Genomic DNA, 18,370 nt, shown 5'->3' on the forward strand with positions numbered 1-18,370 from the left:
TCTCAGCTTTCCTAGTGCTGTGACCCTTTAGTACAGTTCCTCAGGTTGTGGTGACCCCAACCTTAAAATTATTTTTGCTGCTACTTCATATCTATAATTTTATTACTGTTATGTATTGTAATGCAAATATTTGATATACAGGATATCTGCTATGTGACCCCTGTGAAAAGGTCATTTGAACCCCAAGGGGGTTGCAACCCTCAGATTGAGGACCACTGCTTTTCTTGGATATGTTCTGTTTCAGAACTTGTAGTAAATCCGTCTCTTCCCTTCTGGCCTTTAACTTTTAGCAGAATGGCCTGCTGTCAGTCTGATGAACCTGCCCTAGTGTGTGACTGGGAGTTTCTCTCTTGCTGCTTTTAATGTACTTTCAGTACCTGCCTTTCAGTGCCTGCCTTCCATATACTTTTGTGTATTTAGTGTTTTAATTATGATGTCATGAGGGGAGACCCTGACCTGTTTTGTCTGTTTGGTGACTTAGCCTCCAGTGTCTGTGTTGGCATCTCCTTCTTGACTAAAGTTGCTTCTGTTGATCCTTTAAAAAGTGTTTCCTGTGATTTTGGAACTAGATTCTTCTCCTTCTGTGCCTGTCATCCATACATTTGCTGTTTCTGACTGTCCCATGTGTCTCAGAATTTTCACTATTGTATCTTGGCTCCCGACTGATCCATCCCTCCAGTTCCATCAGTTCAAGGTTGGCTGCTCTGTCATCTCCTTGTCCATTCTATTGGTGAGCCTTCCAACAGACTTTTTCGTCTGTCTTACATTTTCCATTTCCACAATTTCAGATTGGTGTCATCTCAGCATTTCCAGCTCCTGCTGAGCTCCTGTTTCATCTTTTGCAGCACCTCCCTTATTTCATCTATGATCGGGAACTTGTTTCCTCATTTGAACATATGGATCTGATACTGTTGAGTATGTAGTTCAGCAAATAGTTCCTTGGTCCAGGAGCTGAGCGCTTGGTATAAAGCACTGTATTATTCCCTGACCAGAATATTAACTGCAAGAACAATTGCAACTGCTTGATCGTCCCACGATGCAAATATCATACTAGCCAGTTAGTCACATTGGCACCTTTGATTTCAATAACCATTGGAGGATAAATAATCAAGGATAATATGGCATATGCTCAGGATTAAATATTAATCAGGTTTGGAAAAGGAAAATCAGAACGAGGTAGGTAAAGTAATTAGAAGATGAAGTTGAGAGATTGTTATGGCCCACAGATTTTAGACATTGCTAAGTTGTGGAGGGTTATAATTAAGAAGTAGAAGGGAAGAGGATGGGATGAGAGAAGGAAGAGGAAGGGTATATTCATTGTCCTGGAGAGCATAGTAAAGAATGTCTTAGAGTAAGGTGGATGGAAACATCAACAATAATCCTAAGACCTGAGCAATATACAAACAAAAGCAAAACCATCAGGAGACATATACACATGAAACTGGAAGCAAACTAATTAAAAAAATAGGAAATAAAAAATTTAATATTTAGTTACTTGTCTCTTGATTTGATAAAACACCATGACCAAGGCAACTTATGAGAAAAACCTCTATTTAGGTTTACAATTTCAGAGGGTTAGATTCCATGTGGCAGAGTGAAGGAACAGCTTAGAGCTCACATCTTGATCCACAACCATGAGGCAAAGAGCAAGTATTGGGAATCACAGGAGTCTTTTAAAATCTCAACTCTATGCCCAGTGACGCACCTCCTCCAACAGGGCCACACCTCCTAATCCTTCCCATATAGTTCCACCAACTGGAAACCATGTATTCAAACCTGAGCCTCTTGGGGCCATTCTCATTCAGACCCCACAGTACCTGTGGAGAGAACCGCTGGCATAGCTGTGCTGAGCTGAGGTTCTCAGGTCCCTCTTGCTTTAGCAGGCTCCCCTTGGTACCGTGCTGAATAAAGGGTTTTTTTTTCATGCCTATGCTTGTGATATTATATAGACCAAAATATTAACAATATGAATAAAGTATTCTATTTTTCTGATTGCTGTGTATTATCATTAGAGTACAGTATTGCTTTTTAAAAACTTACTATAAAAAAGTTTCCTGTATCTGGGCATGGTAGCAAATACCTTTAATCCCAGCACCGAGGAGACAGAGATAGGTAAATCCCTGAGTTCAAGGCCAGCCCAGTCTAGAGGGCAAGTTTCAGGGCAGCCAAGACTACACAGAGAAACTATCTTGAAAAACCAAAAATAAACTTATTAAATAAGTAATTAATTAAAGTTTGCTGTCACACCATCAGCTTCTATATGTTTCTTGTCACATTTGATTACATCAAGAAGCCATATCAGCCAGGCAGTGGTGGTGCATACCTTTAATCCCAGCGCTCGGGAGGCAGAGGCAGGCAGATCTCTGTGAGTTCAAGGCCAGCCTGGTCTACAAGAGCTAGTTCCAGGACAGGTTTCCAAAGCTACAGAAAAACTCTGTCTTCAAAAGCAAAACAAAAAAAAAAAAATAAAAGAAGCCATATCAAGTGACTGGCCATACCATCTAGCTTTCTATAAGTGTACTATATAATGATTAGTTACAGAGATCAGTTACAATTTTCACATCATATCTCTGTATTTATTACTTGTATGTAGGTACATGAGTAAGATTGTTTTTATTTTGCCTAGTTAAACTTCAAGCATAAAATTTTGTATTCAAGTTTTCATGATCATCTTGTTCTAAGAACATTATTATACTTAATATTTTTCTGCTATATGTATTTCTGTTTTCTTGTCTGGAGATTCAGTTTAAATAACCATTTTCTACAGGTGTTTGATGCAAGAGGCATTGACGTTACTCCCCGACCTCTCTACCATCCAGATCCACACCTGGGAACAGCAAAGCCCAACAAACTCTTGATGTCACAAGAAGGATCACTTTCATCGGATTTTATTTCTTCATACACCCTGTATCAAAATACAGTTAACCCTAGTATGTTAGGGCAGTTCACAAGGTGAAGTATCCTGGCCCCAGGTCTTTTGATTTCATGTATGTTGTTCTTCTGTTTATATTGCATACATGCAGAATATATGTTTCCACTTTTCTGACTTCAATTGATAAATCCTAGTGTTCTAGCTTTTATGTTTTAATTATATTCGTGTCCGGAGCTTGACTGAAGATTTCCCACAAATTCTAAAACATTGTGAAAAGTGTGTAGATGTTTGCCTGAGATCGCCCAAGGTTTCCGAAAGAAAGGACTAGCTTCACAGTTGGCCACAAATCGCAACTAGATATTTTGGCCCAGTTTCTTTAGGGTTTTATTGATGCCATTTAGAATACAGTGCAGTCACACACACACACACACACACACACACACACACACACACACACACACACACACCATGTGGAATGCCAGATAAGAAACAAGGGCTCTTCCAGTAAAGTTGTCCGCTTTGTAAACAATTGAAAGCCTAAATGTAAGATGATACAGAGTAATGTTATGATCATTCATTTAAAATTTGTTTTTGAATTTTTCAGTCCATTTCCTGCTGTTAAGTATACATGCCATACAAACACTTTCCCTGGGGAGGTGTAACACACATCTACTCATCCCAGAAAGGAAACTCATGACTGACCAAACTAATGATCGCATGAAAGCCCCGCATGGCAATACTAGCAGGAGTCAGGAACTGGGATGACTCAGAGAAACTCTGTGTCTCAGAAAAGCAGATCCCACATGGTAACCACAAGCCACACCCCTGAGCTTCATCCCCCCCCCCCCCCCCCCCCCCCCCCGTTGGCTCAGCCAGCCACTCAGTCTCCTCCCCAGACCTTCTTTACTCCTTTACGCTGGGGAGGGACCTTTAAGACTCTTCTAAGTTACTGGTTTTTTTCCAGACATGACCTTTTTATAACCTCCCTAGTCTCAAGAGCTTCCCCCATCCCCTATTGTAGGAAGGCTTCCATTTGTACAGTGTGGCTGTGTCTCAGGTTACCTTTCGAGAGGGCTTTTGTAAAATTGAACTTTTGAGCCGAGTTATGAGGAATGTACAGAAGCAAAGAGAAGAATATTCTTGGCTGAGACCATAAACAGACTCCTAAGATGGAGGTGCTAAAATACCCAGCAACAAAATGGTAAAGAGATAGTGAAAATGGAATTTGAGCGGGAGCTATATTTTAGATAGTCATTCAAAATATGCATTGGGGACACTGATGTCCTCGGTGTAGATCTGATATGTTATTTTAAAATATACTTTCACTTTTTAAAGGACATGAAAAATCAACTGAAGATTTAAAAGATACAATGATTTATGTTGCTTATATGACTAGTATGTTTGACTTGACATCTGTTGATATAGTCTAATTTACACTTTTAGTTTCTCATAAGGACATTGACCAAATGTGTTAATAACTTTCAAAGGTCAGTCATAGGGAGCAGCACAGTGTCGAAGTCAAGTGTGTCCACAACTGAATCAATGACAGAGGACCTGGAAGAACCAGCTTACAAGAGGGACAGACTGGCTAGTTTTACAGGTAATAAAAGCAATTTTCTTTCAATCTTACAGCTTTAATGTATTTTCGATGGTTTAACTCCCCACATGGAAATTGTCTTTGTAATGTTTGTGAAACCTAGGTTATTTTGGCACATTTGGTACCATTTTAAGATTAATTTCTAATTGTGACTGAGAGTAGATAAAAAGCAACTGAGGACCTGTCTCGGTGGGGGACCATTTGCCTACCTTAAAGACCCTGAGTTTAGTCCTTAGCAATACTTCCCCCCTCTCTCTCTCTCTTTGTGTGTGTGTGTGTGTGTGTGAGAGAGAGAGAGAGAGAGAGAGAGAGAGAGAGAGAGAGTCCCATTTTTTCTGTACATGTAGATACAAGTCAACACTTTGAGATCATTACCATTCTTTTTGAGTGTTTATTTTATGTGTATGAGTGTTTTGCCTGTGTATGTGTATGCAGTGGAGGCCAGGGGAGGACATCAGATTTTTTGGAACTAGAGCTACAGACATCATGGGTCTTCATGCGTGTGCTAGGAACTGAACCTCAGTTCATCTGCGAGTAGTAGTGACTACTAGCATCTTTCCAGATCCTCATCCTTTTTGGTCTTGAGTTGCTAAATACATAATCATACTCTTTGTATAAATAAGCGTCTGTTTATAAAACATTTGTTTCACTATTAGCTTTGCATACTGTTCTTCATTAAAAGAAATAGGACCCTTTGGAGAAGTAGTTGATTTCTGAGCCTTGGGTATATATAAGATGAAGAAGAAAGTGAAAAAAAAATACGTGCACAAACCCTGCCTTTCCTCACCCCCCGCCAAAAAAAATGTCAGGGACACAGCAGCCATTAGTGTTCCATTAGCCAAAGGTAGACAAGTTCAACATCAGAAAGTATAGTGCTGGCTTATCACTCATTGACAATATCCAGGAGCCCATACTTAGATATATGATAAAGGGAGAGCAGCTAGACTTCTGTAGAAAAGAATTCTAATCCTTATGTGGATATTTGTCCTTAAAAGTAGAGTTTCCTATCCTCCTTAATATGGACTTTGCATCATGGCTTTCACCAGATGCAAACAGAAACCAGTGTATGAAAACAGAAACCAGTCTCAGCTAAGTGGCGATAATGTCAGCAAGAAGTCGTGTTGATAGCCTTGATGGGCTATCAGTCTATCTCCTTCCTCTGTTTCCTTCCAGAAACCTGTAACCTGTGTCCTGCTTCAGGCACTCCTAAATGGAAGCATGTTCTACATGCATGACCAATACTCCTGAGTCTTCTAACACAGGAAACTGCTGCAGTCTAGGAAAACCTAAGGGACAGGATGATCAAATGTGGTGTTTGGGCTGATATTTTAGAATAATTATGAGTGTTTAGATGGCATTAAAAATGAAGCAGCCTGGAATAAAACCTGGGCTTCAGATGGTGAAGTATTACTGTCGGCCCATTTGTTGCTCTAGGTACACGGTAGGATGTTCACAGTGGGGGTTACTGAGTGCAGATTTACACAGCTCTAGTATTCTTACAGATGCTCTACACCTCAAACCACTCTAAAATGAAAGAAAAGAATTACTCTAAACTATCTTGCACAAGCCTTCTGGGTGTTCTGACACATACACTTTTCAGAGCCAAAAGGAGGCTGGGCTTGGAAATGCTTGGCATTTGATCTGTATGATGGAGCAGCATGTTAGGCACAGACTGCCACTTGCTCAGCACGGAGATAAATGAGTAATAGGTACTTTTACATGAACTCATAAAGTACCGGTGGTTAGCACATGTGCATTTGCGAGGAGAGAGAAGCACTATTTTGTAACTCCGTCTGATTGTAATTACACTGGACACATTGTAGCTAGACAACAACTTAAGGAAGGCTTCCTGAACTGCTCCTTACTAAGGTCTCTTAATGTGACCAGATAATAGGTCTTTTTCCTCACCTAATTCTCAATTAATTGAAGAACACGGGGTAAGGGCAGATGTACTGGAAACAAAATGCTACGTTATGAGTAAAAGTGCTTTTGAAGCCCCAAGGGTGACCATTAAATACCGTAGACTACTACAGAATCCTCCCTGTCCCTCTCCAGGGGCTTCCTGTGTGAAGATGTGAAAAGGGAGCCATGATTGCAATACACAACTGGAGATCTCTTGAACATCAGGGGTGGAGAAAAATGTGCTTCCTCCATCACTGAAAGCAAAAAGTGCATTGATAGGTTTCTAGGTAGAGATGCAAGTGTAGTCTCCATCTGTTGTCTGGAGCTGGTAATCTTGATGCATGAAATAGATTCTGTAGGTACATAGTGCTGCTAGAATTCATTTTTTAATATGGAACAAATTCAGGCAACATTCAGAAGATGATAGACCTGCACAAAAGCCTATTTGCTGTTCCGTGGTTTTGTCTGGATGCCATTAAGAAGACATATTTTCCCCAGCTCTAATACATAACTGATATTGTCGCATCAGATTCTATATGTGTGCTGTATCTCATGTGAGGTTGTGTTTAGAACTACGTCTGTGCTGCCAGGCTACTTTATATATAGCCAAGCCATTAGCCAGCATCCGATAGTCTAAAGAGTACTCAGAGGATCAAGGGCCTGTTCTTTTCAGTCTCGAAATTCCCTGTTCCTGTGGAGCATGGGACAACTTACTCCTGCTTATTTTCTTCATTGATGCTGTAGGAAATCTGAACAAGATGTACCTCAACACTGTCTGTGTGGATAATTCATTTACTTCTTTTTGCTTACCCTCTCTTAACCAGATTTACTTATTTAAATCTTGTCTTTATTTTAAAATTGATTACAAGGACTTTTTTCTTAAAGAACAATTAAGAAGGGCTAACCATTAAATATTTCCTCTTTCCTGACCTTTATTTTATGTCGTTGTAACTATAACATGGAAGGTGTTCTGGTCAATTCTTCATGTAGGGTTGTAGCACAAACATTTCCATAGTATCTTAAAATCCATTTATTAGAATTTCATGCATGAATGAGAATGTGTTACTATATGTAATCATTCTAGATGTTGGTTGTTTTTTAAAAAGATACTTGTACTTTTTTCCAGATTTTTAGGAGATTTTCCCCCCTCAGACCCTGAGCATTAAGATGAAACCGAGTCTTTGTCTCTGGGAAGTGTTATATTCTTACTTTCTTGCCTTAAAACAAGTCAAACTTTACCCCTGACAGTCTTCTGCATCCCATGTTCTTCTCTTTTGTTAAGAAGAATACATTGGAGCTTGGTATGATTTATGCCTGTAATGCCAGTACACTGAAGGTGAAGACAGTAGGCTGCAGGTCTGAGTCCAGCCTGGACTACATAGTGAGGTCCTGTCTCAAGTCCCCAAACCTATTGAACCCTGACTTATATGCTGCAACAAGGCTGTTTCTTACTGATAACCCATTCCCAGCCCTGGAATATAACCCTTTCTCAGCTCTGAAATTCTGTTCTTAGGGAAATTATCCTAGGGTATTGAGCCTCTCACTATTTGAAAGATTTGACCCATCTTTTAAAAACATATTATTTATTTGTGTGAAAATTGGGACCATTTTACACCTGTAATCAACCAGACCCGTTGAAGAGTCTCTTATCTCCTGTTGAAGATGATTAGAGGAGGCCTATTTAAAAAAACAAAAAAACAAGAACAAACAATCAAAATAAGTAGTAAGGTTGCTGAGGGAGGCCTCAAAGGGTCAGGTGACTTTCCCTATCCATCCCCATATTCTTTCTTACTGGTACCAGCAGCTACTTTAAAATCCCTGGTAACAGTACAGGATAATTGTAACAGGATTGCCCATGGAGCTGTGACCAGAGGTGTGAGACTAGGCTGGGATTACTGCCTGTAGCAGCAGAACAGAACTGGCTTCTCCAGTTGCTTTCACAGAAGTTAAATAGACTGCTGTATAAAGATACTTGCCGTGTGTGTGTGTCATCATTGTGTCTTAGTGACTAGGAAGTGTACACATGTTGTGTGTGTCATCGTTGCGTCTTAGTGACCAGGCAGCGTGCACATATTGTGTGTATTGTCATTGTGTACTAGTGAGTAGGCAGTGTGTCCACTCGCTGTGTGTGTGATCCTTGTGTCTTAATGATTAGGACGTATGCACACGAGCGGTTCCAGGGTGATCTTACTATGGCATGTATTTTAGATGTGCGAGTTCTGAGAACCACACCTGAAACAACTTTAACAAAGGAAGATCTGGAGAAGAAGATAGAGATCATTCTCATGGAGACGAAAACACTGAAATTTTTTGACCTGCCAACAGTCATATACTCAGTAGAATCCGAAGAAGCGGAGAAAATAGTGTATGTATAGCTCCATTGTCTATGTTGCTTCTGTATAGCTCAGACACTGAGTTAGAGGTTCTTTGTTCCTTTGAAGAGTCCTTGGAGAGTTCTAGAAATGTGCCCTTGAAATTACACGTAATTTCACGTATACTCTGTGATCTTATATGGACATGTTTATATCACATGACATTTTTCTATAGGACAAGCCCTTATCTTTAGCGTAGCCTGGGTAATTATGTGAACTTTTAAAGAAGAAAGGGCAGTGGTCAGCAGGTCCAAAGTTCTGGTTACCAGGACCGAGTCCTAGAGCCCTGTCACAGCTGTAGGATCACAGTCAATGTATGCTGCAAAATAGCTAGAAGAGAGGATGTTGGGCTCACCACAAAAAATAAATGTTTGAGGTAGAAGATATGCTCCTTCCTGTGATTTAATAAAAACAGTATATTCACATATACAAAGCACAAAGACCTAAATCAGAGTCCCAAGTGCCCACAAACAGACCTGTGTGGTTGGTGTGGGGAGGGACAGGGGTGGGGGAGTGGAGACAGAAGGATTGCGGGGATTTGCTGGCTTCTGGCCCAACTCTTCAGGGTCAGTGAGACTTTATCTCAAGGGATTAAAAGAGTGACAGGACTCCTGACATTCTCCTCTGATTTCCATGTACAGGCACCCACATATACATGTGCATATATCACACATACATTTAAATAACTGACACAGTATAACAATAATAAGTAAACTAAAAATGATTCCCTCAGGTTGAATTTGATAAAAAATATTCCAAATCAATCAATAAAAGACAAGTCATTATTAAAGGATAAGGAACAGATCCTAAATTCAGACCCTGAGGATGTTAGAGCTATGGTATGATTAGATACAAAATACAAAGTCGTTGTGAAGTGTTTCAGCAATTAAGATGGTTAAAACATTCACATTAAGCTCTGAATGACATATTTGGATAAGAACTTTATTGTCAAAAAGCAAACATTAGTTTAAATGTAATTGAGTAAAGATCAAATGGCTGAAAAAATAGGTCTGAATAACTACAGAAAATAAAATGTAAAGAGATAATGGATTATAAAAATAATGGCTTAGCTTGTCAGTGTTTCAGACATGTACACAACAAATCACAGAGGACCAGAGTTGGGAGGCTTTCCTGAGCTACTAACAGACTCTTGTATAGAAGCAAAAATTGAAATTAACTGAAATAGCCTCAGGGCATTTTTGCTGACATTCCTGAAAACCAGATGTGAAGAGAAGAGAATTTTTTCAAGGTTTATCTTTATTTAAGTGTGTAGGGGGGAGGAGGGAGGGAGAAAGAGAAGGGGAGAGAGAGAGAGGGAAGGAGGGAGGGGAGAAAGAGAGAGAGAGAGAGAGAAAGAGAGAGAGAGAGAGAGAGCAGGCTCACTCTGTTATGTGTGTAGGTGCTAGGAGAGGCCAGAAGAGGGCGTCACATTTTCTAAAGCTGAAGTTACATGTGGTTCCAAGCTTCCCAGTATGGATCCTGGGAGCCCAACTCCCGGCCCTCTGGAGGAACAGTAACCACTGAGCCATCTCTACACCCCCAAAGAAGATTGTTTTTTAAGTACAAGAAAATGTAGGAAAAGAATTCAGAACCTTCAAAAAAGCAGACAGAATACTTTGGAAAAGATCACTTCATAATAAAGGGAGGGGCATAATCATTTTAAATTAAAATTTCAAAGTAGAAGTACACTAAATTCTTTGACTACACTGAAATGAAAAATGAGTCATCCCAACTAAGGCATTCATATATACACTGGGAGATTAGAAGTAGTTCCTAGATTAATAAAATTAAAATGTGAATCTAAAAATACTTATAACTAGACTGAGCCATGGTGGCCTCACACCTTTTATCCCAGCACTGGGAAGTCAAAAGCAAATGAATCTCTGTGAGTTCAAGGCCAGCCTGGTCTACAAGTGTGAGTTCTAGGATATCTGGGGCTACACAGAGAAACCCTGATTCAGAAAAATAAAAATTTAAAACTACTCACAAATAACCAGTTATGAACGCAGCATGCGCACAGTGCTGCAACGGTAATACTTTGAAAGGGTTTGTAGCTTTCGATGTCCCTATTAAAAGTCCCTAAACTCTCTGAACATTAGTAAACTCTGACGGTAGTGTGGACGCTGGGAAGCCCAGCGCAAGACAGCCCTTTGGTGGTGATGTAGTGAGGTATTTTCCTGCGGAGGTGTTAACACTCACTTGACATTTGTTACATTCTGTGCTAATGAAAGCACTCGACAACATGCAATGGAGAAAGGTAATGATGTATGTTCATGATCGTTTTTAATTCATCAGTTACTCTTTGCTTTTTTGCAGACTGAAAAATAAGAATTATGAAGTCCTTTGTAGAAATAGGTTAGGCAATGACCTGTATGTCGAACGGATGATGCAAACATTTAATGGCGCACCAAAGAATAAAGATGTCCAGTGTGAGAAGATCATAACGGAAGACAAAGGTAATTTGTCTTATTCCTCTTGGCAAACCGTTGCTATGTTTTGATATCTGTTCCTGGACTCTGTCAGTCAACACATGTTAAACTATATAAATAAAAAATGGAAATTGATTTGCCTAGATCTCAGTACTAGTTACTGTTAATTTATAGTGTTCAGAATTTGACGAGGTGACGGGAAATAATGATATAAAGTATCTGGGTAACATAATTGTTCAGACTAATTTTTATTCACCTTGTATCAGAACTCTGCGCTCTTCAATTATTTATACAATTTATAGAAAATGATTTTATGATATAGTTTACTACCAGCACATCCATCTGTATAGTCCACACAGTTCTTCCCTTCTTCCCATCATAAGTGGTTTAATGACCACCATATCACTGTACAGTGGGTCTGAATCGTAGTTTCCCTTTCATTGCTGGGGAATCAGCACAGAGGAGTCACCTCAGTTTGGTGACACACACAGGTCTTAGAATCCGTGCTCTGAAACACTCTCCTTACTACCTCTCAGTGTTTACAGATCAACGTTCCTGGGGATACTGCAGAAACCCATGAGATGTGGGCAGAGGACAAATGAGGAGAAAGAGGATGCATAATCTGATTGCAGTTATTACTGAACATAGCTGGGAGCTAGTTTCTTCCTAAAGATTGAAAATACAAACCTCTAGTAAAAAGAAGTATAGTTTTGTTTTGTTGTAAAGGACCATTCATGTGTCTTCTAGGTGGGGATATTTATTGCTCACCCCTGAGACTTCCTTTAACATGAAAGAGGAAGAACAAATGCTCCAGTCTCCTTTAGCTTTTCCTCGTTCCTACCTCAGAGCAGAGGTGTGGCTTGCCTGGGTGATGTGTGGGTGTACCTGGGTATCCTTGCCTGGGCGATGTGTGGGTGTACCTGCGTATCCTGCTGGTGTTCCTTCCCTGGTAGCCTGATGACAGGAAGTACAAATTCTTATTAGCATGAAACCCTGGATTCGATCCACAGCCCTGTGTAATTGAAGTGTGATGCTGCATTCTTGTAAGGTCTCAGTACCCAGGAGGGGCCAGCAGGAGGATCAAGAGTTCAGGGTCATCCTCATTGTGTATAACAATGGAAATGAGAATGTGCACTATAGTTTGCAACAGAACAGTTAGGAAAGAAGATGGGGGTAATAATTCTTGATGATAGATCATTGCAAAAGATTCAGTCTGAGGAACAGGAAGGAAGAACACTAAGCTAAATAGAAACCTATAAGATAGTAAGCACACATATGTGGATGTAATGGGACTGTGGGGAGGGGCGCCAGAAGCAGAGGAATGGGTCTTTCTAAACTTGCTAAGGGTCTGCTCTGAGAAGAACTCCGAAAAGACATCCACACAAAGAGACATGCATAGTCAGTCAGAACACAGAGTGAGAAAGTCACAATATAAAAATGATTTATCACACACAGTCTAATTTTTAATACTAAATTTTGCACTGGAAACCATGGAGGGCAGACATTAGCACCGTGACATTTAAAGTTCGAAAGCAAAAGAAGCGCTGTCAAATAAAAATGCCAAATCCTTTAGAAGTGAAGAAATTAAGATACTTCTGAGTCTTCAAAAGCTAACAGAATTTGATGGTGGAATTGCTTTAAATGAATGCTAATTAGATTCCTTTAGGCAGAAAAAGGAGGACAGGAGACAGTAACCTGAAGACACGTGAAAGGAAACTAAATAGCAGTACAAAGAACACACAGGCAAGGGCAGAAGCCAGTAACTTTTGTTTTTAATTGCCCATTTTGCAGTAGAGTTTAAAAGAGATGCAGAGGGCCTGGAGAGGTGGCTCAGGGGTCAAGAGCACTGGATGCTGTTCCAGAGGATTTGGGTTGCATTCCCACACCCACATAGTGGCTTACACCCATCTGCAACTCCAGCTCCAGAGGATCCAACGCCTTCTTTTGGCCTTTGTGGGTACTGCATGCATAGATACACAGATAAAACATTCATGACATAAAAATAAATATTAAATTTTAGAGATATTGATAAAGCAGTGTTTAGGTTGTTAATGGACTTACAATATGCAAAGAATATAATTTTCAAAAACAAAGTGTTGGAGCAGAATTGTATAAAAAAGAAAGTTTTAATATGCGATTTACAAAGTTATTAAATTAAGAATAGGTTTAATTTTCAAAATTTGGTTGTAATTCTTAAATGGTGCCAACATACCAAAAAATGATGACAACAATTTAGTCCTACAAGTTAGGGAAAGGAAGATAAGAACAGAATAAAAATGAGACACTGTCAAAAGATCAGTTATACACAGAACAGTCACTGACGAGTTGACAAACAAGGTAGAAAGAAGACAAATATCAAGATTTTTTTTTAAAAATCAACAATTCCACATTAGTAATTACTTTAAATATAAATTAATTATGCTGTACAGTTAAAAAAGATTGGCTGAATATGAGATCTCTGTGAGAAGCTTGACCGAATGGCTAAGTATGCATGAAAGAGAAAATGGAGACAGCTTTACTAATCAGATGAAGACTTCAGGAAATCCTCATAAGTACCAAAGAACACTGTGTATTAATCAATGGCTCAATCCATAAGGAAAACATAACAGTTGTGGACATAAGATGAGAGATCTAAATAAGCAGCAAGAGTGGACTCAGTTGAGGCAAGCATTAGTCCCGCAATAATGGTTTAACATGCCTTTCCAGTAATGAGCGGAAGAGCCAGACAGATGCGTAAACCAAGTAGAGAGTGTTGGGCTGTAGTTCCGTGGTAGAGTCTTGCGTAGCATGTGTGAGAGCCGTGCATCACACCGACTTGACATAACAAAAATGTGTGCAATATTCTATCCCAAATGAAAAATTTGAATATGTTTTGAAAAATGAAAACCCAGTGTATCAAAATGTATGGAATGTTTCAAAGCACTGCTTAAGGAAGAATAGCTAGACAATTCAGAAGGAAGAAAGAGCTCAAATTAAGCTAATTTTACAGCTCAGGATACTGAAGAAGTTTGAATTCAACTCTAGCAGAAGGACAGAAGTAATAGAATGAGCAAAACAGAGAAAAGTGAACTAGATAAAGACTAGAAGCTGATGCTCTGGAAACATGAATGAAATCAGCCAACTTGCTGTACTGATTACTGAAAAAGAGGAGACTCAGTTATCAAAGTTCAGGTGTGTCTGTAGATCCGCAAACAGTGCTGTGACAGAATATTGTAAATTACTGTATGCCAGCATAGATAGCTAGATGAAAAGGATGAATTCCTCAAACAATGCTATGATAGAATATTGTAAACCATGGTATGCCAGCATAGATAGCTAGATGAAATGGAAGAAATCCTGTACAGACACAAGTGGCCTGGTCTGACTCAAGGGTTAGTAGAAAATCTGACTCGATCTACCAAAAGTAAAGAGATTGATCTAGCAATTCTAAGCCTTTCCTCAGAGAGAACGCCAGGGTCCATGTTTCCTCAGGTGAATTCTAACAGTTTTTTTAAAATAGAAGACTTAATGCTAATCTTCTATCCTCTCTTCCAAAAAAAAAAATGGTTTTGAATATAAAAATCCCCCTCCACAATACTAACAAGCTCAATACAACCCTGCATGAAGTGGACTGTACATTATGATCAAGTGACATTTATCCCAGTGACTCAGTGATAGCTCAACCACTTTCACTACCAGGCTTCTGCTATGTGACTTTTGTTTTTTTCTTAAACCAGAGAAAGAAGCTTGCTATGTTGCCTAGGCTGTCCTTGAATTTGTTGTGTAACTCAAGCTAGCCTCATGCTTGGTATATCGCACAGGGTGGTCTCTTTCTCAACGGTCCTCTGCCTCTGCTTCTGTGGGCTGGGATTGTAGGTGTACATCCGCAGTTCCATTTGCCTTTACTGTTCTTCATGTAATTCTTGAGCCTCTTTATAAGATGCTGTCTTGAGTAATTTGAGGATGCCGTGAATTACCCCTTCATCTCCTTACTAACTTACTCCACCCTTTGTGCAAATGGAGGCATTCCAGTTAAATTTTCACTCTGTGGCCCCTTTTCCAGGGAAAAAGAAGGGGCTCGTTTGGAAGGAAAAGTCAGGAGATGGAATTAATGCTTAGCCGCTTCTGGGTGTGCTGTTGGGTCTGCTCAGTTTCAGACAGTGTGCATTCTAATCTTACTCCTTCGGAAGAGGCTCTGCTTCTCTGGCTGTACTAGACACACATATGAATTGTATATACTGCACTCGGAAGGGAAGAATTAGCAAATTCACTAGGTTGCAGATTTGTTTTGGTTTGGTTTGGTTTTTAGAAACAGGGTTTCTCTGTGTAGCTTTGGAGCCTGTCTTGGAACTTGGTCTGTAGACTAGGCTGACCTTGATCTCACAGAGATTCGCGTACCTCTGCCTCCCATGTTCTGGGTTTAAAGGCATGCACAACCATCACCCAGCTCAGATTTTTTTAAATAACATAATTCTTTATTGATTCTTTGGGAATTTCACATCGTGCACCCAAATCCCGTTCATCCCCTAGTCCCTCCTTATCCACCCCTCACCCTGCAGCATCTCTCCTCAAAAGAAGTACCCACCCCCCAAAATTAATTAAAAACAAAAAAAATCCCACCTCGCTCCTCCCTTCTTTCCCACCTCTCCAACACCTCTTCATTGTCCTAGTGGCATTGGGAGCTGCAGTGTGCCATGCATTATACCCCTTTGTCCAATCAGCCCCATCCACAAATGCTTATCGCAATGAGTTGTTGGTTAGATCCAGGGCCTCCTGGCTCCGGTACACCATCAATACTGGCTCTTCACCGAAACTCCTCTCAGGTATCCTGCTGTTACCTGGAGACATGAAGATCCTGCAGCTATAGTTATGTTCACGTGCTCCAGGAGGTCATAGATGGGCTAGGTGTTTAGGATGGGCTATTCGAAGCCCCAGGATGTAAGCCTGGGTGGTAGCTAAGATCCTCAGTTAGGATGCTGGAACCAACCCCCTCAGGCAAGGAGTGGAGCCAGCTCTCACACACCTGCCCCCACACACATTAACATGCACACACATGTACTTACACATTAAAAACAACCCATTTTTGGCATGGCAATGGATCTTTGTAACTCTAGCACTGGAAAGGCAAAAATGAGAGGACCAAGAAATCAGTCATCTTTGTCCACATAGCTAATCTGAGACCAGCCTAGCTACATGGCATCCTACCTCAAAAACAAAACTTCCCCCGTCCTCCTATTCCCCTTCTGCCTCCCCTCCTCCTCTTCCTCATCTTCCTTTTTTGCTGAGAGCCTTGGTTCTAGTAGAAATGGCTACGTTTACTAGGCCCAGATTCCATCTTGAGTTTTAAAGGAAAAGTTCTTTACTAAAACATCATTCTTAAAAACAAAACAAAAACTCCACACTATTAGCGGAAAGTTAGTAGGGTCAGCGGTAGGAATGTAGTATCCAGCGATAATATATTGCCACAGAAGCAGTAAATTCGTAGTAAAAGGGGATGGGGGCTTTTGAAATTATTATTTGAAGATAAATGATGCTTTCAGTTTGTATTTGGTCACCATTGCTATATTTGATGATTTGAATAAATGTAATTAAGGTTTTTGGTAATGTCATCATCCTAACAAGTACAGTGTTTTCACCTAAATAGTTGTATAGGGAACTTTACTGAGTAAAAAGGAATGAGATGCTTTTCACAAGCAGATGTGTAAAATATAAGCTGTTGCGTGTCAGTCACTAGCAAAAACATTGTCTGGGTGTTGCCCAACTCCATATCCCATGATAGCCTTGCAGTGACAGGCTGATGAGGTGATTCTTCTTTAGCCTGGGTAGGAAAGATGGAGTGACAGAGGTCAGATGAGAGTGAGGGTAACCTGGGCTATCCCTAAAACATGAAGGCATATCCAGAAGCTAATAGTGAGGTGGCTCAGGATCTCCCGAGGTGTCCTGACGAACTATTTCTGTTATTTTCCTGCCAACGTTGTTAAAATTAGCATGCTTTTAATAGAGAATAATTTTAGCTTTTTCCACGACCAGTTACATACAAAGCTGTAATATTAGAATTTGTCTTGCAATCCTTTGCCTTTCCTGTCTGTCCAGGCATAATGGCCACCGTCTGGGATTTGTATGACTCTTTCAACGCTCCCGAAGCTTTGCTGTCAGCAAAACCATCATCTGTGGCTGGAAGTAAAGGAAATTTACTGGCTAAAGACCAGGACAACAATCTACAAGGTAAGTACATGGGCAGAGGTGAGGTGCTTTCGTCCGCTGTATGGTTTGAAGGCTGTCTCCACACAGCGCTGTACCATCTGCTGCTGCCGTTCCCAAGTTTCCCTGGGCACAGAACATGGAAAGCACAGCTTTTCTCAGGGATTCTGCTGGTGCTTTCAGTTTCCTGGATTCCAAGCATGAAATTAAGGTTTTTTTTTTTTTTTTTTTCGTTTTGTTTTTGTCTTGGATGCCTGTCAGGAGTTTGTTGTTGTTTCAGACCGGGGCCTGTAACTTTCTATGTGCACCAGGCCGACCTCCAGTTCACAGAGATCCTTCTTCCTCTGGGATTAAAGGCATTTGCCACCATGCCAGGCCTTGTTTTTAAGTTTTTCTCTAGTGCATTTTTTCCTTTCTCTCTATTTCTAAGCTTTTTTCCACATATATGTATATGTGCACATTTGTGTATGTGAGTGTGCAAGTTTATATGTGTATGTGCATTCACCAGTGTGAACAGAGGTCAGAAGACAAACGTGGGTGTGGGTCCTCACCTTCCAGCCTGTTTGAGACAGTCTTGTTACTGCTTGCTGTTGGACACTCAGGCTAGCTGCCTTTAAGTTAGAATATTTAGAACATTGCCTCTTCCATTATTTGTTTTCTGGTTTTGTTTCATTTTATTTATTGATTGATTTTTACTATCTTATTCCTTTTTTAGTTACCTTTTAACTTACATCTGTGTGTGCCTCTCTGTTCCCCAGCTTATCTTTGTATTTCTGTTCAGTTGGTTACTCGTCTGCATATGGCAAAACATATGCATAACTTACCAAATTCCACTGGTGTCAACATGTTACCACTTCGATGTCTGTCTTTGGTGATTGGTTTTGGTTTTCCTGAGGCAGGATTTTATTATGTGCCCTGGCCTGCCTGGAACCTGTGAACACTAAGCTAGCCTAGAACTTGCTGTTATCTCCCTGCGTTTGCCTCCTGAGCCCTGGGATTATAGGCATGAGCGCATCTT

At 40.3% G+C, this 18,370-nt stretch overlaps 1 protein-coding gene across 3 annotated transcripts in view; it reads left to right on the forward strand.

Moving 5' to 3' along the window:
• Dnai4 (dynein axonemal intermediate chain 4) overlaps positions 1 to 18,370 on the forward strand; it is a 77,314-nt gene that overhangs the window by 25,909 nt on the left and 33,035 nt on the right. For all 3 annotated transcript variants that reach the window (XM_038335457.1, XM_038335458.1, XM_038335459.1), the window contains 5 exons: positions 2,768 to 2,952; positions 4,360 to 4,472; positions 8,580 to 8,736; positions 11,060 to 11,199; positions 17,245 to 17,376. In XM_038335457.1, coding sequence (XP_038191385.1) covers positions 2,768 to 2,952; positions 4,360 to 4,472; positions 8,580 to 8,736; positions 11,060 to 11,199; positions 17,245 to 17,376 — 727 coding nt within the window. The remainder of the gene's footprint in view (positions 1 to 2,767; positions 2,953 to 4,359; positions 4,473 to 8,579; positions 8,737 to 11,059; positions 11,200 to 17,244; positions 17,377 to 18,370) is intronic.

The sequence above is a fragment of the Arvicola amphibius genome, chromosome 6 (genome assembly GCF_903992535.2).
Source record: "Arvicola amphibius chromosome 6, mArvAmp1.2, whole genome shotgun sequence".
Taxonomy (NCBI): Eukaryota; Metazoa; Chordata; class Mammalia; order Rodentia; family Cricetidae; genus Arvicola; species Arvicola amphibius.